We start from the raw sequence: 22,253 nt of genomic DNA, 5'->3' as shown, positions 1-22,253 counted from the left end.
CAATGGAAAACTAGAATACCCAACCTGGCAGATCAGGAGTGGTGCAACCTGGAATGCCACCTGATGCTGCCTCAAAGCTGCTGCCTCTTGCACCATAACACCAACACCAAAATCCTTAACATGCTCCTTGCATGCTGTGGAGAAATCGGTAAGTGGGGGACTCCTGGAGGATGATAAGGAATGATCTGCTTTTTGCTCAAGTGTGCAGGAAGCAGACAAGTGTGGCTTGCATTGGCAGCAGGTTTGAGGGAGGCAGCTTGCAAGGAGCAGTGGCACAGGGTGAAAGGCACCCCAAATCTGCTGCCCCCTTGCATTCTGCCTGCATCAGGTAGCTGTGTGGATGAGCAGATAGAGAAGTCTGCCCCAGCCGTTGAAACTGAGTCTAATAGGATTTCTAATAATACATTTCCAAGCGCTAAAAATCAATTATAATAAGGGCTGTCACTCACTGAAAGAGCTCTGCATGCAGAAGGCTCCCGATTCAATCCCTGGTGTTTCCAGGTAAGGCAAAGAAAAATGATTCAAAGCTTGTACATCCACACCCCGTCACTATCAGCAAAACTATAGCACAGTGGTGTAGCTGGAGGGGATGCAAAGCCCTAAGTCTTGCAGGGAGCCTCACCACGAAGTGCAAGCGGCCCCTTCCCCCTCCCCTTTGGAGCCAGGCCAACCCCATTCTGAGGATGGAATCCAGGCTCCAGCACTGGTGGCTACTGGCAAGCTTACTCAGACTTCTGCCAACCTGCCAAGTCTTTTGCCAACCTGTTACTAAATCAGGAGGGAACTTGGGGATGCTGTGATGCTTTGCTATGAGACACATTTTTATTATACTGTAATTGATGCACATTGCTTGCTAGAAAGATTTCCTAGGAAATGGGTTTAAATTCCCACTCAGTCATGAAGTGCACTGTGAGCCTTCTCTGTGAGGATAAAAGTGATGCATCCCAGGGGCTACCTTGAGCTCCTTGGAGGAAGAATAAGTTATGCAATTTTTCCTGATTTGCATAATAAACACCAGATACTTCAGCTCTTGTGGTACTGAATATGGGTTATGTAGGTCACAGCTTGACAAAAAGAACTACATTCAAGGCATCACACCAGACAAAACCAAATTTCAGCTTCCTGCTGAAAAAGGAGCCTTCTGAGAATTACAGCTCTTATTAAAAACAAACAAGTTGCTGGCCCCTGTGGCAGTGGAGGCTTGAAAACAGTTGGTGGAATTTCAGCAGCATGAGGAAGATGGAGCTGACGAAGATGAGGATCTGTCCTGGGACCGGTGCTTTTCAGCCTCTTCATAAATGACCTGGAGACAGGGTTGAGCAGTGAGGTGGCTAAGTTTGCAGATGACACCAAACTTTTCCGAGTGGTAAAGACCAGAAGTGATTGTGAGGAGCTCCAGAAGGATCTCTCCAAACTGGCAGAATGGGCAGCAAAATGGCAGATGCGCTTCAATGTCAGTAAGTGTAAAGTCATGCACATTGGGGCAAAAAATCAAAACTTCACATATAGGCTGATGGGTTCTGAGCTGTCTGTGACAGATCAGGAGAGAGATCTTGGGGTGGTGGTGGACAAGTTTATGAAGGTGTCGACCCAAAGTGTGGCAGCAGTGAAGAAGGCCAATTCGATGCTTGGGATCATTAGATAAGGTATTGAGAACAAAACAGCTAATATCATAATGCTGTTGTACAAATTGATGGTAAGGCCACACCTGGAGTATTGCGTCCAGTTCTGGTCGCCACCTCTCAAAAAGGACATAGCGGAAATGGAAAAGGTGCAAAAGAGAGCGACTAAGATGATTACTGGGCTGGGGCACCTTCCCTATGAGAAAAGGCTACGGCGTTTGGGCCTCTTCAGCCTAGAAAAGAGATGCCTGAAGGGGGACATGATTGAGACATACAAAATTATGCATGGGATGGACAGAGTGGATAGGGAGATGCTCTTTCCACTATCACATAACACCAGAACCAGGGAACATTCACTAACATTGAGGGTTGGGAGGGTTAGGACAGACAAAAGAAAATATTTCTTTATGCAGCTTGTGGTCAGTCTGTGGAACTCCTTGCCATAGGATGTGGTGATGGCACCTGGCCTGGATGCCTTTAAAAGGGGATTGGACAAGTTTCTGGAGGAAAAATCCATTACGGGTTACAAGCCATGATGTGTATGTGCAACCTCCTGATTTTAGAAATGGGCTATGTCAGAATGCCAGATGCAAGGGAGGGCACCAGGATTCAGGTCTCTTGTTATCTGGTGTGCTTCCTGGGGCATTTGGTGGGCCATTGTGAGATACAGGAAGCTGGATTAGATGGGCCTATGGCCTGATCCAGTGGGGCTGTTCTTATGGAGCTGCTGACTCACTATGGGTCAAGAGGTGAGAGAGGACCTCTGAATACGTTCTTCTCTCTCCCTTTAACCTAGCAAAGGCAGAACAAATTATGCAAATTAAAATTATGCAGTTTTATTTAACTGATCAAGATTGCCGTGATTGCGTTACTGAGGTCCACATTTTAAAAAATGAAAACAGAAGTGTTTTTTCAAAATGTCCACAAGGCCAAAACTTCCTCTTGTGGTGCAGAGAACCCTGAAGATCTAAGGCAGGGGTGCCCAAACCCTGGCCCTGGGGCCACTTGCGGCCCTCAAAGGACTCCCAATGCGGACCTCAGGGAGCCCCCAGTCTTCAATGAGCCTCTGGCCCTCTGGAGATTTGCTGGAGCCCACACTGGCCCGACGCAACTGCTCTCAGCATGACGGCAACTGTTTGACCTCTTGCATGAGCTGTGGGATGAGGGCTCCCTCCACTGCTTGCTGTTTCACATCTGTGATGCAGTATGGCAGCAAAGGAAAGGCCAGCCTTGCTTTGTGCAAGGCCTTTTATAGACCTTGAGCTATTGCAAGACCTTCATTCATATAAGTTCATCTTTAATATATACATTTATGTGAACGTATGTAGATGTATTCAAATTTGAAATGTAAATTAATTCTTTCCCCCCCCCCCCGGCCCCAGACATAGTGTCAGAGAGATGATGTGGCCCTCCTGCCAAAAACTTTGGACACCCCTGAGCTAAGGTGAGCACACAGTCTGGGCAGAGCACACTGGCTGGCTTTGGTGAAAAGTGGTGAAAAGCTTTTCTCAGTGGTGAAAAGCTGCACCTGCTGATTTTCTGCAGATTCAAAGTGCACAAGAGCAGCCTTGGCCAGCTTTATTTTTTTACTGATCAGCTGCCAAATTTCCTGGTGAGGCTCCTGTTGCTTGAGAGGCAGAAATGTTCCTATTGAGCTTTTCTTGTTAAGCCATCTCAGTACCAAGGAAATCTTTATCAGTGCTAAACTCTTGCCTATCAGGTAGCTGCAAAGGGCGAGGGGGGGCAAAACTTACAACTCTAATTGGAGCCCCTGCATTATCCTGGAGCCAGCTGGATGGGATGGTCCTCTTGGCTATTTTATGTATCTCGCATAGCACATGGAATTAAGGCTGATGCACCCAACCAATTCTCCCGCTGCATCAAAGGAGGGCCATGTCTAATCAGACTGAAGGTCCATGTAATAAAATATAAAAAAAGATTCCAAAAGTGGTCAGCCAGACACCTCTGAGAAGTCCACAAGGAGGGCGTGAAGGCAAGAACCTCCCCTGCCATTCAGCCCCAGCACTCAGAAGTGATCTGTCTGTATACAGTTGTCATGGTGAATAGCAGTGGTTATTTATCCTTTTCTGAAACCATTTCTACACGTACGGCAATCACCACCCCTTCTGGCAGCAGACCCTATGAAGGCCATTCCTACCTGCCAAAATTCTTGCTTCAAGTAAACCGTACTGTCGGATCATCACTGCGCCACTCAAACTTCAGGTAGACCATCAACCTTTACCAGAAGTCATCCAGACGGACAAAAGTCAGGCAGAGTGGCAGCCAAGCTAGGCAAAATTTCCTCCACTCTTAACTATGCCATTTCCAAAGGGGAAAGGTCATTTTCCATTTCATCTACTGTCATTAAGAAGCCCAATTAGGCCGCCAAGTCAGACAAGAACAATCCTTTTGCATTCAGGAGATAATTAGGCTGCATTCAACTATCAGCGCCTTGGTCAAGCTTTTAAAGATTATTGCAGGGGTTCCATAAAGCCCAGTTTCTCAAAAGCGGCAGCCTTGGAAATTAACGTTCAGACAGGGATGTCACCCAAGACAAAATACCAGCAATAATTGAGCCTCCTGTTATTATTATTATTGTTGTGTATCTGCAGTTCTTGCTGAGATTTAGAAGCATCTCAGCGCTATATAAAGAGTAGTATTAATTCTCAACAGCGTGTTTAAGCAAACCTTCCTGAAGTTACTAAATTTAGACTCCACTCCTTCTCAGATGCCCCGTAATTTACTTTAAACCAAGGAAAACTAACAATACTACAGTGTGGGCATTCATTCAGATCACACTCCAAAACATTAGGCTAAAAGGCCAAAGCCATTAAGACCATTTCTGTTTGGCAAGAAATGCTCTAACGTGGAGAGACTTAAAGCACCTTCCAAAGGATACAAAGAGCCCTGCTGGATCAGACCAAGGGCCACCCAAGATGTCCTGGCAGTGTGCCAAATGCTGCTGCGCCCCTCCTCACCTGGTGAGATGCCAGCCTGTCTTCCTGCTTCCTGAACTGGAAAAGGAAGCAGGGGTGGAGAGAAAGTGGGAGAAGAAGACAGCGGTCACTTCAGCCCACAACCCTCCTCTCCTCTACCCTACCCTCTTCCACCCTGTCCTTCTCTTCCTTTTGCAATCCAGAAGCAGGAGGAGGAGGAGGAGAAGAGGCGACTGGAAGACAGAGGTGAGCATTTTCCACCAATCTGCTGCCTGATGCAACCATTTCAGTTGGCCTCCTGGATGGGCCGGCCCCGAAATGTACAACCAACCCACAAAATTCTGCTTCAAGGAGAGAGCAAGAGGACCTCGGGGACAGTGGGGACAACACCATGCCCAGGGCAGCAAAAGTGCTCGCTAAGGCAGATGTTGCCACTTCCCGCCACAAGAACAAAAGCGTACAACCTTCACATTCGCAAGCCAGAGTAGATGCCATACAGAGATAATTAAACCTGAGCCACACCAACAGCTGGAGTCTCCCCAGAAGGGTTCATAAAAATAAGGCATTTATAATTCATATCGGCCCGGAAGCAAATCATATATGAGAGTGAGTTAGCTGCTATAGCTTCCACTTTTTTTTTTTTCTAAAGAGACACCCATAAGAGGAAGATATTAGCTCAGCAGTTCTTCTTTCTGTCTTACCCTGCAAAATATCTCAGATGCTTTCATATCCCTTTTTTAGGTACTCTCCCTTCTTCCAAACGCAAGGGTAGTGTCGTATACTTGGTCTCACACTCCCAGGGTTTTGGGTGCTCAGAGTTGTTGGTTTTGAACCCTAGAGCCCTCAAAGATCCCTGTTCGGTAGTACTGCCACCACCCTGTAAGAGCCAGTGTCTCAGTCCAGGGAAACTGAGACCCTCTAGGCTTAACTATATCCCTTGTAGGAACTGAGCACTTTCTTTACTTAAAAGTCTCAGTCCTCAAGTTACTAGTCCACAATGAGGATTTTTGGTAGCTTGCTGAACCGCTAGGCAGGATTCTGAACCTTTGTCCCCAACAGACAATGAGCCAACATGGTAAAAGGATTTTTACTTTATTAAGTACATAGGGTTACAAAAAGTTACAAAAGGCAGCAAATGCTAGAGGCATAAAAACTTCTAGGAAACATATCAGCATAAAACAACAAAGCTAACTGGCTAACTCTATTATTCTCTGACTCTCACCTGGGTCAGCTTCTTTTGTAGATCCTCAAGTCAGTTACCTAAGAGGCCACATGGTCCTGGCGGGGCAGGATATGCACCCTGGATGCTTGCCCTCTCAGCTGTTCCCTCCCCCCTGGAGATCTACAGCTGCATTCCATCCTTGATGGGCATCTTTCTGGCTGCCTAGGTGCTACATAATCACCTTCCATTGAGTTGTAAATTCCTAGCAGATAGGAACTGCAAGCCACTTCTGTGTTACTGTTTTAGCTTGGTTCAGGCTTTACATGTTACTAGGCCTAAACTGTACATATTCATGACAGGTAGCCATTGCTGGTTACACAGGCCTACAAAACTGAGGGTCAGAAAAGTTTTTCCCAAACTTTATGGTGGTTTGATATGCATTTGGGGTGCCGATTCCAAAAATGGCATCCGTTTTGCCCTATCACGTCTAGTTTTGGAGATATAGTGGTGGAAGTCATGGTGAAGGCTTCCTCATGAGGAAGCTGCTTGAACCATTCACTAAAGAGGCTATACTATATCTCCAAAACAAGACGTGATAGGGCAAAACGGATGCCAATTTTGGAATCAGCACCATAAATATACCCAGGAATTGGTGTAACATTTAAGGAAGCAAAATGTGTGTTGGCCTGTGTTATTGACCCCATTGGATTTAATGCAGAACAGTGGCATAGCTAGAGGGGGGCCAAGCACTAAGTTTTGCAGAGAGCCTCCCTGTGACTTGCAAACAGCCCCTTCTCCTCCCCTTTGGAGCCAGGCATTTTCCTCCATTTTGCTCCCATTGCCTGGAATGACTCCAAATGGGCGGTGCCGCTTGCACGCTGCGGTGAGGCTCCCTGCAAAACTTAGTGCTTTGCACCTCCTCTGGCTACACCACTGCCACAGTTTCTTCCCATACCAAAGCTTTGCTTGCTGAGGGGCAACAATTATGTGTGAGTGGGGGGAACCACATTCTGTGAGATCAGATCAGAGTGACACAACTACTATGCTACCCCTGGAACACAAGTATTGGGTTGAACCATGACCCACAAGATGGAGAAAAGGAATTAGGCTAGGAGACTCTCATCTCACCTATCTTTTTATTTCTAATGTCTAAGATTTCCGACAAATCAGCAAATGGCTTTGAATCCTTTTGTTTCGTTTATTCTGTTGTTTATAAGACACTTCTTAAAAGTTTTATCTCATACACATTCATTACCCTGTAAATTCCATTATTACATGGAAGCAGTGACTCATGGATGGAAATTCTGCAGAGAAATGTGGCGGGAGGGAAGAATTGCTTTCTTGATTATAAGTCTTTAATATGTATATACACATCTATATTTAGCTGGAGCCAGCAGAGATATGTTCTGATCTTCACCCAGCTGAAGGGAGACATCTCCCACAAAATAAAATTTAAATAAAGAAAAAGAAAAGTTAACCCACTGAACTTACTCCCCAGGGGGAAAAAAAAATTATTGAAAAGAAGACATTTATAATTCATACAAGCCTGGAAGCAGACTGTATGTGAGAGCTGGCTAGTTACTCTGTGCTAGAATAAACTGATCTGATGAATATTTTTTTTCCATAGCAAGAACACTCCAGATATTAGAGAATCAGCATTTAGAGCATTGAGATGTCCCGCCGTCCTGCTAACTTTCATCCTTGCAGCTACCAGGAAATAGAAGCCTAATTCTTTATGGAAAACACCTGGCTGCTTTTTGCCCCCAGTATTTAAAAAAAGCAGGGCTTCTGGGATATCCACCCCCATGACATTTCCAATGCACACCCCCATGTTTCTGCCTCAGTTCCTCATCCGTAAAATGAGAACCACCAGAACTTCTTTCAGATTTTTCCTTCGCAATCCCGAAACAGCAAGGATTCCACTCATCCGCTGTGGAATCAGCAGCTACCTGCACAGGTACACAGCACCCAAAATAAATTAATCCAACTGCTGTAATTATTAGCCATCCTCCCTGTGGGAATCGCCCAAGGCAGCCTAGCCATTTCAACCACAATAATAGGAACAGACAAAATCTACCCAGCCAGCACAGTTACAAGTACAGACCCCTCATTCCATCTGATTTCTGCAAGCATTTACCTTCGACTTGGCCGGCCAACGGGAAAAGAGGCATTAGTCTCCATGTTGAGATCCCCCTAAGAGCCAAGCATTTCTAATTATAAAGCAGCCCCGTCTACACTTTCCCCCTTAATTCACTGAAAGGCTATTTCCGGGCAGGTGCCCAGGAGTGCTCTTGGCCTCCACCGTCAAGGCAGGCCTCTTGCGCTGGCTGGCATTCTTGAAACCGCGCCCTGGCTGCTTTCAACTCACTGACAGATCAGGGTTTCAGCTTTCAGCTGCAAAACCCAGGGAGCCGTGCCAGATAAGTTGTTATCGGAGGGAGCAAAAAAGGAAGTGGAAAGACCTCCGGCAGCAGACCTGGGAATGGGAAGGGCCAAGGCTCTGACGCCACGCATGCGCCAGAGCAGGTGATAAAAAAAGCACTCAGAACCATTTCTTTTCATTTTGAAGGATTTTTACCCCACCCTCATAGCCGATACCAAAAGCGGCTTCAAAAGTCAATGATAAAACACAGTGAAACATATCCAGTAAAAACAGTGGCGTAGCTAGAGGGGGTGCAAAGAACTAAGTTTTGCAGGGAGCCTCTCTGTGGCATGCAAGCAGCCCTCCCCCTCGGGGTCATTCCAGGGAGCAAAATGGAGGTGAATGCCTGGCTCCAAAGGGGAGGGGGAGGGGCCACTTGAAGACCGCAGGCTCCCTGCAAAACTTAGTGCTTGGCACCCCCTTCTAGCTATGCCACTGTCCTGACCATTTCTGCACTGCATGCTGAATTGCCAGACTGTTCACCGTCATTGGGAAACAGTTTTCATATGACTGATTTCATTTAACTCTGTTACTGTGTTGTATTCTTTGATTTTAGGAAGATTTCTGCATTTACATGGCATTCTAGCACAGGCAGTCTCTTTTAGCCAAACTGTCTCTTGTTCCTGCTCAGTCTTAGAACATAAGAACATAAGAACAGCCCCACTGGATCAGGCCATAGGCCCATCTAATCCAGCTTCCTGTATCTCGCAGTGGTCCACCAAATGCCCCAGGGAGCACACCAGATAACAAGAGACCTCATCCTGGTGCCCTCCCTTGCATCTGGCATTCTTACATAACCCATTTCTAAAATCAGGAGGTTGCACATACACATCATGGCTTGCACCCTGTAATGGATTTTTCCTCCAGAAACGTGTCCAATCGCCTTTTAAAGTCGTCCAGGCTAGACGCCATCACCACATCCTGTGGCAAGGAGTTCCACAGACCAACCACAATGGTCTTCAGCTGCTGGATGCCTTTCCCCTACACCAGTGTTCTTCAGCCTTGGGACTGGAACCCCAACGGGGTTGCAAAGCCTCAGTTGTGGAGTAACAGCAACTTACGGGAATGAAAAAGGTTGAAGACCACTAGACTACAGCACCTCCAGGTTATAGGGGAGGCACCTAGTGTACCCCTTCAGGTACCTGGAGATTGTATCGCAGTCCTGCTAAGGTTCTTAGCAAATGTGCTAAAACAGCTTTGATTAGCGCCACATTTCATTGTTATTTTTTATGTTCTTCCTAATAAGTTACGGTGTTCAGTGTAAGCAAAGGCAGTGGAAGGGCATTACAAGGGCTTGGAGTGGGTAGACAGTATCTTGGGAGAGGGGGCGGGATCAATATTGGGGTCCCTAGTCTCATACATTATGTATATATTGGAGTCGTTGCATGAAAAAAGTTGAGGACCACTGCTGTACAGGAACAGGTTTGCTGCCTTGGGAAATGGAAAGCAGAGAAAAGTGAGGGGTGACGGGCAGGGGGTGGAGGAAGCAGAGGAGAGACCACACAGTGTCACTTGGGGCTTTTCAGAAACATCAAAAGGAATTCAAATGGAAGCTTCTAAGGACGCAAAACAAATGTTCAGGCATGGAGTATCCCCTTCTAATTGCTGCCAAATTAATTAATTACATTTCATTAATCATACAAATCCCTTTAGCTTTGTGCCCCCCAGCAGCGTTATCTTTTGATCTTCTCATGAAACAAAGCAAATGCACTGGCTTGCTAAAGATCAAAAGAACTGTAAAAAATAGCATTCTCCAAATCTCCTCCCCCCCCCCCCATTGCCAAACAGTCAGGTGATTATTGCAGACCTTGGGACCTGACCATTGCATTGCTGGTAGAAGAAAACACCCTCCAGGAACCAGGAAGGGGCAATTCAGGGCCCAGCCGAGGAAAGGTAGGAAGTCATAAACCAACCATTTCAGATCTGTTTATTAACTATGCAGGGTATCCTGACCAAAAAGCTTCATCATAGTCAGCCCTCTGTGGTTTGGAAAGATGCTCCAAAATTTCCAGGACAGCCAGTGTGACAGTGGTTGGATTAGGAGTGGGAATCTAGCTTCAAGCTCGTACTCTGCCATGAGAGTCTCTGGGCAAACCTGGGCCAGACACATGCTCAACAACAGGATTGTTGCAAGGGTAAAACAAGAAGGGACCATACAGGGACAATAGAGCAACTGTTACCCTGCGCCTGCCTGATCTTGTCTAATCTCGAAAGCTAAGCAGGGTCAGGCCTGGTTAGTACTTGGATGGGAGACTGCCTGGGAATACTGGGTGCTGTAGGCTTATACCATAGTCTTTCGAGACTGAAGGTTGCCAACCATACAGGGACATCACCACACTAGAAGAACATGAGTGGCCAAGTCCCTGCCCTGAGAGGCTTACAATCTATAGATTGACACAAAGGGGACGGCAGGTGAAGGGGAGAGAAATGGGAGCAGGGGAGAGAATATACTAGGCCAGGTGTGTCAAACATAAGGCTTGAGGGTCAGATGCAGCCCCTGGAAGCAATTTCTCCAGCCCCTGTTAAAACTGGATTCTCCTAGCGAGATAATTGGGCTCCCTCATTTCTTGAAATTATGAACAAGATTTGCACATTTGCTCCTCTGTCAGTTGCTGCTAATGAGTTTCTATGGGAGAACAATGTTCTTATTTCTGGCCATCGTCTACTTAATGATGTCCCTTCCAGTCCTCAGCAAGTGCCATGAATGCTACTCAGCCCACTATATGAAACGTTTGATGTCCCTGTACTAGGGCATGAGGACTAAGGAGTTATGTCAAAGGGTTCCTGAAGAGGATCCCATTTTTAAAAGAAGGCTGATCAAACATGAGCATCACCGGCTTCAATGGCCAGCTGTTTCACTGAGTATCTGAGGCGACCAAGGCAGAGTCTTTGCTTGGTTATCAAGCTCATTGTAATCAGACCTACAGTTAAACTGTGGGGTGACTGGGGACTACCACAGACACTTTCATCTGCAATTAAGATTTTGTTGATTAATTGCACCAAGACAATGCTTACAGGCTTATTTAATGAAATTTTGCAAAACTCAGACACAAAGAGAATCTGGCTATCTCCTTTTCTTCTCCAGTGGCTCTTACAGCATTATCTATTATGTATTTACAGCCAGTCTTCAAGATACCATTTAAATGGTAAAGGCAATCTGTTATCTGCCCAGCAGCAAAGATCTAATAATGGGGTCCTAGCAATGAGCTCTCTAAAGATCTCGCACACCTTTTACCAAAAATTACAGTAACAGGTTTACTGGAATGGCACCATCATCACCCATAATTAAAAATTAAAGAATGATAAAGATATAACCCATTTTGTTCTGCTCAAGTGTTGGCTTTATCCTGCCCTCTTCCCAGTCATTCTTCTGTGAGCTGAGTGCATTCTGCAATGGCACTGTATAAGTGCAAGAACTGGGACGGAGTTGGGAATTCAGCAATAGCATAGAGGGGGTTGGCGGGGTAAGTGAAGCAGGCACCACAACGTGCAGTGTAAGTGGCAACTCTCACTTGCCTTTGGGGTCCATTTGGTGTAGCGATAGCAGTGCTCAGGCGCTCAGCAAGTGCCGCCTAGAAAGGCCCCAATGGTGTGTGGGAAGGGCCACTTACACAGCACAGCATGGCACCTGCTGACCTTACCCTGATGCCCTCCCTGGATATGCTACTGCTGAATTCAGGCCCCCCAAGCAGCTCCACTACCTTTCTTGCCTGTTGTTGGCAACCTTCAGTCTCAGGAGACTCTGGTATCGCGCTCTGAATGGTGGTTCTGGAACAGCGTCTAGTGTGGCTGAAAAGGCCGATTCGGGAGTGACAATCCCTTCCACACTGGGAGCAAGTGCAGTCTGTCCCTGGTCTGTCTCCCTGGCTATGGGCCTTCCTTCTTTGCCTCTTTGCCTCAGACTGTTGGCCAAGTGTCTCTTCAAACTGGGAAAGGCCATGCTGCACAGCCTACATCCAAGCGGGACGCTCAGAGGCCAAGATTTCCCATCTGTTGAGGTTCATTCCTAAGGCCTTCAGATCCCTCTTGCAGATGTCCTTGTATCGCAGCTGTGGTCTACCTGTAGGGCGCTTTCCCTGCACAAGTTCTCCATAGAGGAGGTCTTTTGGGATCCGACCATCGCCCATTTTTACGACATGACCAAGCCAACGCAGGCGTCTCTGTTTCAGCAGTGTATACACACTGGGGATTCCAGTTCATTCTAGGACTGTGTTGTTTGGAACTTTGTCCTGCCAGGTGATACCGTCGATGCGTCGGACTATATACCACCTGAGCAACTCTGCACCCGCACATGCTGTCAGAAGGACTAACATACTTCCTACTTTATTCTCTTCCCTTTGCCTTTAGGTAATTGCTTATTACTCTGTATGTCACCTTAGGCTGATCAAGTTTCTAGCCCCTACATTCCAATAGAAGCTTGAAAATGTTACGACATCACTTGTTGCAGACTCAGAATCCTGGAGCAGGGATGCTGAGGAGTTCCAGCCTCTTGTTTGTGTTGCTATGGCTGCAATCCTAACCACACTTTCCTGAGAGTAAGCCCCATTGAACAAAATAGGACTTACTTCTGAGTAGACCTGGTTAGGTTTGTGCCCAATGCCTCATCCAAAGACACTAACAGCAGGAATGGCTCTGTTGGGATTTTTTCCCAGGCTTTGCACCCTCCACTTAAAAGCAGATGGTCAAGAGGAGGATTTGACAATTGCCAACTCTGCCTCCTCTGCAGCAGTCCTGGAGGATTCGCTTCTAGAGCTCACTTCTGCATTACTCGATGCTTAAAGAGTGCCTAAAGAATGCACAGGGAGCCCTGCTGGACTGGATTAAAAGGTCTCGAAAGCCCAGTATCCCGTTTCCCCACTGGTCAACCAGATTTGGGAAACAAGCAATCCTCTTGCAGCAAGGTTTTCCTCCCTACCCATTGTGAAGTTATGGGACACTGCTCTGGATACAAGCTAGAGCTGAGAAATCTGGATTTTGGTCATCAGAAAGAAAAGTGAGAGACCCTTGGGCTGGAAAAAATGACTACAGACAGGCAATAAGTTCCAGACAGGCACTATGTTCCAAACCAGCGGCTATTAAACTGGGGACCCAGTTCTAGGATCCTGGGTCCCTCAGAGGTGTATCAAGGATTCTTCAATAAGGGGATCAGTAAAGAAAGGCAAACTTCACTGTAATAAACCCAGTCCTGCTGATCTTCCCCCACAGTGGGCAGATGCAACAATGCTGGGTGTCTCTCTAGGTCACACATATAGGCTCAGCGTGGGACACTGAGTGAGGCCCATGGTCTGGCCAGAACCCCACCTGAAGCAAGTGCGTGCCAGAGAACATGCCCCAGAATCTTCTACAATGCATGGGGCTTTCTCAGGAACAAGTCATTGCAGGAAATTCCCCTGTAGGTAAGCTGCCTAGAAACTACTCTTCCCAAACACCAAAAAGCATATAGAAAAGAAGAGATGCCCCTTTGGAGCCATTCTCTGCAGTGGGAGCAAAACAGAGGTATATGCCTCTGTTTTGCTCTCACTGCCAGAATGGTTCTGAAGGGGAGGGGGGTGAGGGGCTGCTTGCACAGCACCTTCAAGTGCAAAACTTAGTGCTTTGCATCCCCTCTAGCTACACCACTGTGGAGATGGCTGTAAAAAAAAAGAAAGAAAAAAAGGAAAAGGGAATATGGGGCAGAGGAGGAATTGATCCATTTAACAGCTGAACCCTAAACAGCTTTTAGTATCCTGGAGGTAGGTTGAATACCTCTCTCCAGAAACTTTCTCCCAGGTTACAACAACAGAAGGCACAGGTTTGGGACTAGCTGCCAGCTCCAAACTCAAGCCCCTTCCCTTTTGATCCCTGCTGAGGGGTCTGAGCAAACGCCCTAAGGGTCCCGCTCCAAGCTTTGGGGAGCCTTCCAAAGGAGCATGTCTCATAGAGGTGGTGAGCTCTTGCAACATTTTGCTGCTGTTTCCTGTTTGCCTGGACTCATTCACATCTCTTTTAATTTTGCCTGCCCAGATTGTCCCACCTCCAGCAGCAGTAACCAGTCCTGGAGAAAATGAATTATTCAGCAAAACAAAACATAAAAGGAGCCCCAACCTCTCCAGGGAGAGAGAGCGGAGCCAATTCCAAGTTCCTCTGCTGCTTCCAGAAGCTCCGGACTGCTATAGCAGAGGCCTCAGGGATAACAGATGGTGCAAGAGGCGCCATGACAAGACTATTTGCATCTAAATAGCGGAAATAAAAAGCAAGGGTCACATCCCCCAAGACAGGTACTGCTCACCTGCTGTTCAAATTCTCCTGGGCAGACCGCACAGCCTTTTCATTCAGGCTGCATTCACCCTTCAAGAGACATGCTTAGCTACCAAGACACCAGCAAACATGCCTCATTCCACTACATGTGATGTGCCTTAAGTTAGAGAGGACAGCAAGAGAAGGCAGCGACCCAATCAAATCACAAATTGGGGGTGAATTCAATTAAAAGCACAAGAAGGCGGTCCTGTTAAACGTTCTTCAACCTTGGGGTCGGAACCCCAGTGAGGTCACAAAACTATAGCTGTGGGGTTTGTGGCAACTTACAGGAACAAAAAAGGTTGAGGAGCACTGGACTAGAGCATCATCAGGTAGACGGGGTGCAAAGCATGACATTTTGCAGTGTGCAAGGGGCCCCTCCCCCTTGAAGCCATTTTATGCGGAGCCATTCCAGTATGCCTCTGCTTTTCTCTCCTGCCTGGAATAGCTCCTAAGGGGAGAGGGAGAGGCCCCTTGCACACTGCAGTGAGGCTCCCTGCAAAATGTAATGCTTCCCACTCCCTCTAGCTATGCCACTGGAGGGAGGCATCTGGAAAGTAATTGATATAAGAGTCACCAGGGGATGAAAGAGCAGGGCTGGCTCATCCATGAGGCAGTCACCCCAGAAACAGACTGGCGGGGGGCATCTCCTCCAGCACTCATCATCTTCCCACTCCACCTTGAAAAGTGGAGCCTCCAACTAGAGCAGGGGTGCCCAAACCCCGGCCCTGGGGCCACTTGCAGACCTCGAAGCCTCTCAATGCGGCCCTCAGAGAGCCCCCAGTCTCCAATGAGCCTCTGGCCCTCTGGAGATTTGTTGATGCCCGCACTGGCACTGGCGTGAGGGCAACTGTTTGACCTCTTGCGTGAGCTGTGGAATGAGGGCTCCCTCCACTGCTTGCTGTTTCATGTCTGTAATGCAGTAGCGGCAGCAAAGGAAAGGCCAGCCTTGCTTTGCGCAAGGCCTTTTATAGGCCTTGAGCTATTGCAAGACCTTCATTCATTCATAGAAGTTCATCTTTAATATATTCATTTATGTAAACTTATGTAAATGTGTTCAAAATTTTAAATGTAAATTAATTCTTCCCCCCCCCCGGCCCCCGACACAGTGTCAGAGAGATGATGTGGCCCTCCTGCCAAAAGCTTTGGGCACCCCTGAACTAGAGCCTCCAAAGAAGATCAAAGCAGTTTACAGACAAAGGGCCCAATCCTATTCAGTGACTTTCCAGAAGCCACAATGCAGACCCAAGATAAAGGGAAAAACCTTCTCTTATCATGAGGCCTCTGTGACTTGTCCCCCTCACGACCACAGAACACAGCGCATGCCCCATTGGCACAGCTGCATCAGCTGGATAGGATTGGGCCCCAAATCAAATGGCTCCCTGCCCCCAAAAGACTCACAGTCTGAGAAGATGCAAAAGGGGCATCAGCAACAGCCACTAGAAAAGAAACATGAAGAGGGGTGAAGAGGTAGTTCGTCTTCCCCTGCAAACACCACCTGAAAAAGTGCCTCTTTGTCCAGTGAGCAGAGAACCAGCCCTCATGGTGTTCCTGGGATGCTTTCATGTGCTCATCTAGATGTGCTGAGCTGCAATTTTTTTATTCGGAACCTTGGATGTCAAAAGCAGGGAACAAATATATCCACTCCACTCCCCCAAAGGTGCTGCTTTTCCTGCAAGTAGCTCAAACACAATGGCGAAGGGGGAAAAGGTCCCCTTTCCCCACATACCGTGTTTCCCCGATAATAAGACACTGTCTTATTATTTTTTTTGGACAGAAAAACACCAGAAGGCTTATTTTCAGGGGAGGGCTTATTTTAATGAACATTGACAGCAATTTTAATAAACAGGTAAATGTGAACAAATCATGCCCCCTGAGTTCTTCTTTTATCCTCCATCATGCCCCCTGAGTTCTTCTTTTATCCTCCATCATGCCCCCTGAGTGCTTATTTTATCCTCCATCATGCCCCCTGAGTGCTTATTTTATCCTCCATCATGCCTCCTGAGTTCTTCTTTTATCCTCCATCATGCCCCCTCACTCCCACTTACATACCGGGTTTTTATGTTGTCCTGCCTCAGCTCTCCTCCGCGGCACTGCTCTCAATGGCGCCAGCAAGCAAATCACTGGGGAAGAACAGGATGACGCGCTCACTGCTGCAGCTCTGATTGGATGCAGCTCGGAGCGCGGCGTGCGTTTCACCCGGGGGGGGGGACGGTGCATACAGAGGGTACCGTAATGTAGCGTGTAGCGCAGGGGATCACCTTCACTATAGTAGCAATCTCAATAGGGCTTATTTTCGGGGGAGGGATTATTTTAGAGGAATCTTACACAGTAAGGGGAGGGCTTATTTTCGGGATAGGTCTTATTATCGGGGAAACACGGTAGCTGAGGTGCTGAGAAAGAAGCGCATTCATTTTTTGATTTAAAAAATGCAAGGACCAGGAAGCACATGGTGGGGGGGGAGTCAGGAGGAAATTTTTACAGTGTGGCTGTTCCTAAACTAGCCGGACTCCAGCTGTTTGTGCTACCTGCTGCTGCTGCATAAGGAACTGCTGGGAACTGAAGCCAGTTTGCAAAATGTGTTCTTGAAAGGGAAGAATTGTGTTCTTGATCAACGCACAAAAGAAGGCCTACTTTTGCTTTTATAGAAGATATCCTGCCAGGCAGTGGCATATCTAAAGGAGGTGCAAAGCAGGGAAGGTGCAAAGCAAAGTGTTTTGCAGGGAGCCTTGCCTAAGCATGCGAGCGCCCTCTCCCCCTTGGAGCCATTCTGGACAGGGGAGCAAAATGGAGCTGTATGCCTCCTTCAGTTTCAGCTTCTTGCCCTTACCTATGCAAACATACGACTGAAGGACCTTGTCAACACTGTACCTACCAAAACTCAGGAGTCAAATCAGTGGCAAAATAAGATCTCCAGGGCTGAAGTGGGGGGAGTGAGACTTATTTATACCAAGGTAAGGATCAGAAAATACCTTCCCTCCATCAGTATAGGCCTGATTGGATAAGTGAAAACACCACTGCCCTCTCCACCCACCCAGGGCATACGCTCCACTTCCAACAACCCAGCAGGTGTCCAAGCAGGGTCATGACATTCAAATGCTACTCAAGCACATAACATTCAATCAGCACATGGGCTTCCAAAAGGAAATCTAACAACATAAGAGAAAATTGCTTTTAAGAGGATACATTCTACAATTTGGGGTCCACATCAGTTTTGCATGGTACATCAAGCCATGATGCGTATGTGCAACCTCCTGATTTTAGAAATGGGCTATGTCAGAATACCAGTGCAAGGGAGGGCACCAGGAGGCAGGTCTCTTGTTATCTGGTGTGCTCCTTGGGCATTTGGTGGGCCGCTGTGAGATACAGAAAGCTGGACTAGATGGGCCTATGGCCTGATGCAGTGGGGCTGTTCTTATGTTCTTAACTACAATTCCCAGGAGGCCTTGCAGGTCTCTTGTTATCTGGTGTGCTCCCTGGGGCATTTGGTGGGCCGCTGTGAGATACAGGAAGCTGGACTAGATGGGCCTATGGCCTGATCCAGTGGGGCTGTTCTTATGTTCTTATCACATACATGAGTAACATGGTGTATAAATGTGCTTGCATCAAATCCTAATAAGCATTCTGTGCAACATGTTCTGGGTCACTGAAACAACCAAAGGAGATTAAGAGCCTCCTGCCATTTGTCTGTTCATTATACATGCAGGTTTATAAATCTGTCTATTTTCTAGAATAATAAGGCACTGAACGTAGGCCCGGATCACGTGGCCAGTTACTGGATTTTATTTTTTGGCTCTCTGGACCAGATTAGGTGAGGGATATCTGATCTGGTCCAGAGAAGGACTGAAAATTTATTTCAGGATGAAGCATGTGTACATATAAAGCTGTCATCAGACTGGTGGACTTTTTAGTCCAGCACTGCAGTGGTATCACTAGGGTTTGTGTCACCCAGTGCAGGAGGCCACTGCATCACCCCCATGATGGACCTCCTCCCATGCAGTAGGTGTGGCAGTACCCTGGGCAGAGGGCATGGTGATGTACCATCACACACACACACCCCACTGGTTTTTTGGCTATACCTTTTGATAGACTAGAGATATTTCAACACAGTGTTTCATTGCATTTTGCATGAAATTACACTTCAAATGATATATAACAAGATGGTATTATTAAAATATACTAAGATTTTAAAAATTTTGGCCAGTAGTGGCATCAGCGCCCCATACGTGTCACCTGGTGCATCCTGCACACACCCCCTAGCAACACCACTGCAGTACTGTCCACTCTGCACTAACCGGCAGTGGCTCTCCAAAGCATCAGATGTTAGTCTTTTCTCAGTTCATCCTAGAGTTGCTCCCAGGGGCTGAACCTGAGACCTTCTTCATGTAAAGCAAGAACTCTGACTGGTGAGCTACAGAGGCCTGAGATAACATGAAGCTGTCTTACAACCAGTACTTCATCTAACCCACAGATTTTCAACCAGTGTGTGAAAAGTCTGCAGGTGTGCCACAGGTGTTTGGAACACAGCAACTGAAAATTGCTGGAAAAGTCTTCCAAGATGTTGCAGCTCTGTTCCTAGGGCAGAGGAAGAGGGACAGACAATTTGTTACTAAAGGCAGGTGCCCTAGAAACAAAGCCCCAGAAACCAGAAGAGTTTCCTGGAAGCCAGAAGTGACATCACAAGAGGTGAAGTTCATACAGAAGACCATAGACGTCAGTGTTGTGAAAAAAAAAAAATGCTGAAAATTGCTGATCTAGCCCAATATTGGTATGTTATGTCAGCTTCTTGTTGGACCAGACTCTCTTTGTACTGCAGAGAAGTGTACTGAGTACACTTCTGTACTGCAGCGAGTCATGGACTCTCCGCTCACAACAGGAGAGGAAACTGAGCGCTTTCCACATGCGCTGCCTCCGACGCATCCTCGGCATCACCTGGCAGGACAAAGTTCCAAACAACACAGTCCTGGAACGTGCTGGAATACCTAGCATGTATGCACTGCTGAAACAGAGACGCCTGCGTTGGCTTGGTCATGTCGTGAGAATGGATGATGGCCGGATCCCAAAGGATCTCTATGGAGAACTCGTGCAAGGAAAGCGCCCTACAGGTAGACCACAGCTGCGATACAAGGACATCTGCAAGAGGGATCTGAAGGCCTTAGGGATGGACCTCAACAAGTGGGAAACCCTGGCCTCTGAGCAGCCCGCTTGGAGGCAGGCTGTGCAGCATGGCCTTTCCCAGTTTGAAGAGACACTTGGCCAACAGTCTGAGGCAAAGAAGGAAGGCCCATAGCCAGGGAGACAGACCAGGGACAGACTGCACTTGCTCCCAGTGTGGAAGGGATTGTCACTCCCGAATCGGCCTTTTCAGCCACACTAGACGCTGTTCCAGAACCACCTTTCAGAGCACGATACCAGAGTCTTTCAAGACTGAAGGTTGCCAACATGAGAGCCCAATATTGTCTACCCTGGTTGGCAGTCACTCTCCAGGCTTTCAAGCCCCAAACTCACAAACCAGAGTAACCAACACAGAAGAAAATTCTGAAGGATGCCGTTTTGAGGATAAACCTATTCTATACTGGTTTGGGGGTAGGGTGGAATCATCAATAGACACTACATGTAGTTTTGGGACAAGACTAGCTAAGGATTAGCCCCAGACCTTCTTCTCAATGCTAGAATCATTGAAAAAAGAAACAGCTGCATTACACTTCTGAGCACTGTCAAAATACCATTTTCACATCACCAAATAACTACAACCAGGTCTTATAGACAAGGGCTTGAAGAGCAGACCTACCTTGCTGCTATTTTTAAACCTTTTGTACAATACACAGCAAGGGACTGGATCTAGATAGAATCATAAGGACTAGAAGGCTATGGAATTGAAACAAAATTATGTGCATAATCTAGTGCAAATGCAGATTTGGGGGATATTTTTAGTGCTGAATTACTTGCACACACCCCAGATGCATCTGTCAACAGCAGCTTGGCATCCACCCGGCCCATTCAAATACGTATGTTGCAAGCCAAATGAATTATGTAGGAGCAAATGATCTGAAATTCCGATGAGGTACACCTTCCAGCAAGGCCCTCAGCACGGAACAGCTTCCAACTCACAATGCAGATTGAAAAGCAATGGCAAGGCAGATGGCATCCATTCGCCTCTAAAGACATCTCTGCCCAATAAAATTACCCGGAACTACTCATAAAACGTATAAAGTCCAGGATGCTGTTGATGGGCAATTCCCATATATTGATTATGAAGTCACTGCTGTGAACCACTTCATATGTCGAACTGGTCAGCCCTTGGGAGCAGCTAGCTCTGCATGCCTGATGCTAGGAGAGCTCTAGCATGTCATGGGCTCCAATCCATCAATTCTCATGCGCCTCGTTAAGGCCTTGAGAGCCTTGCGATGCTCCCAAGGCTCAACTCAGAACTGAAAGAGTGACAGGCAGGGACCAAGATCTCTTCCCAGGCTGTCTATCAAAACACTTTCTACTGCATCTGCAGAATTCTAGTTTTCGTTTGATGTCAGCTGAACAGGAGGTACAGTCGATTCCCGAGCGCTAATTTATAGTTTTAATCAAACAAAAATTCAGTAATGGGCAATAGTTGAATTGCAACTATTACATGTCGACAAGGGAGTGTGGGGGGAGAGAAGTTCGAAATTATCACTGAAATCAGTTATCTCAAAATAAGTCCCAGTGACTTTTATCAATATCTACTTAGCTACTTGTTTAGGCTGTGGTTAGTAGTAAATGGTATCAGATGTCCTTATTGGAGGACTACCCTTAAAAATCACACATGGACAACATGCAGTGACAATTCAGAAGTCAAAGGAACACTGAGCAGTTTCCAGTAGCCTGAGGGTCGAATCTGAGAGTGCAGTGAAGCCTCTTTTCTTGTCCTATCCAAAACAGAAGCAGAATAAATTATGCATAACGAGCAGACATTTGCAAAGTTCATTAATTTGCATAATTTATTAGCGTTACAGAATCTGGCAGAATTTGCAATCCAACCTTATCTCCCCACCCCCCCCACACCCAATGCAGCCACACCAAGGAGGCTTGCATTGTGACTTGCAGGAGGGAAGAGTTCATTGAGAGGCTTGGGAAAATACATTCCCTTTCTCCCCCAGAGCTTCCCAGTCTCGAATGGGTCTCTTCAGACATGTACCAGTTCTTTTGCTGGCGTTAGTTTGAGGAAAGGGAGCGTGCCGGCTGCCACCAGAGGGCATGGCATCCAGCACAAATTGCCTGTGCCAAGTGCCACCTCCTCCCGCCTCCATCACCCTGCGCTCTCTCCCCATCCTGCCCTCCCCCACCCCATTCAGCCCTCCCTTTGTCGTGGGCACTCTGTTTCCCATCACCACACAGGGTGGGCACTCCAGCCTCTGCACAGGTGTTGCAGAAGCCCAGGGCTCCTGGAAGATGGTTCACAGAAGGTTGTTTGGAAGGCTGTTCACAATGGCCACGAAGCACACCCCGCTTCCAGATCCCTAGTTACAGTGGCGGGGGGGGGGGAGATAGGATTGGGCCATTGGATTCTTCATAAAAAACTTTCACAGCCCTGCAACTAATGTACCTGTCCCAAGGCAGGCAACCGATTACCAGTGGCGTAGCTAGAGGAGGTGCAAAGCACTAGGTTTTGCAGGGAGCCTCGCCATAGCGTGCAGGCGGCCCCTCCCCTTCAGACCCATTCTGGGCAGGGGGAGCAAAACAGAGGCATACATTTGCACTCTGCAGAGATGCCCCCTGCAAAACTTTGCACCCTCTCTAGCTACGCCACTGCTGTTTACTAGAATTCTCCTCTTTTGCCAACCACCAACACAGACAGCAAG

At 47.3% G+C, this 22,253-nt stretch overlaps 1 protein-coding gene across 3 annotated transcripts in view; it reads right to left on the bottom strand.

Annotated features, from left to right (window-relative positions):
* PAK1 (p21 (RAC1) activated kinase 1) overlaps positions 1-22,253 on the bottom strand; it is a 98,408-nt gene that overhangs the window by 48,166 nt on the left and 27,989 nt on the right. For 2 of the 3 annotated variants that reach the window (XM_066618829.1, XM_066618831.1), the window contains exon 1: positions 7,858-8,152. The exons of the other annotated variant lie outside the window; for it this stretch is intronic. Coding sequence is in view for 1 of the 2 variants with exons in the window: in XM_066618831.1 (XP_066474928.1) it covers positions 7,858-7,891 (34 nt within the window). In the remaining variant the exon portion in view is untranslated. Of the gene's footprint in view, positions 1-7,857; positions 8,153-22,253 lie in introns of those variants that run through there. 3 annotated transcript variants of the gene reach the window in all.

The sequence above is a fragment of the Tiliqua scincoides genome, chromosome 3 (assembly GCF_035046505.1).
Source record: "Tiliqua scincoides isolate rTilSci1 chromosome 3, rTilSci1.hap2, whole genome shotgun sequence".
In the NCBI taxonomy this organism is placed as follows: domain Eukaryota; kingdom Metazoa; phylum Chordata; class Lepidosauria; order Squamata; family Scincidae; genus Tiliqua; species Tiliqua scincoides.
This window is presented reverse-complemented; position numbering and strand designations above follow the sequence as displayed.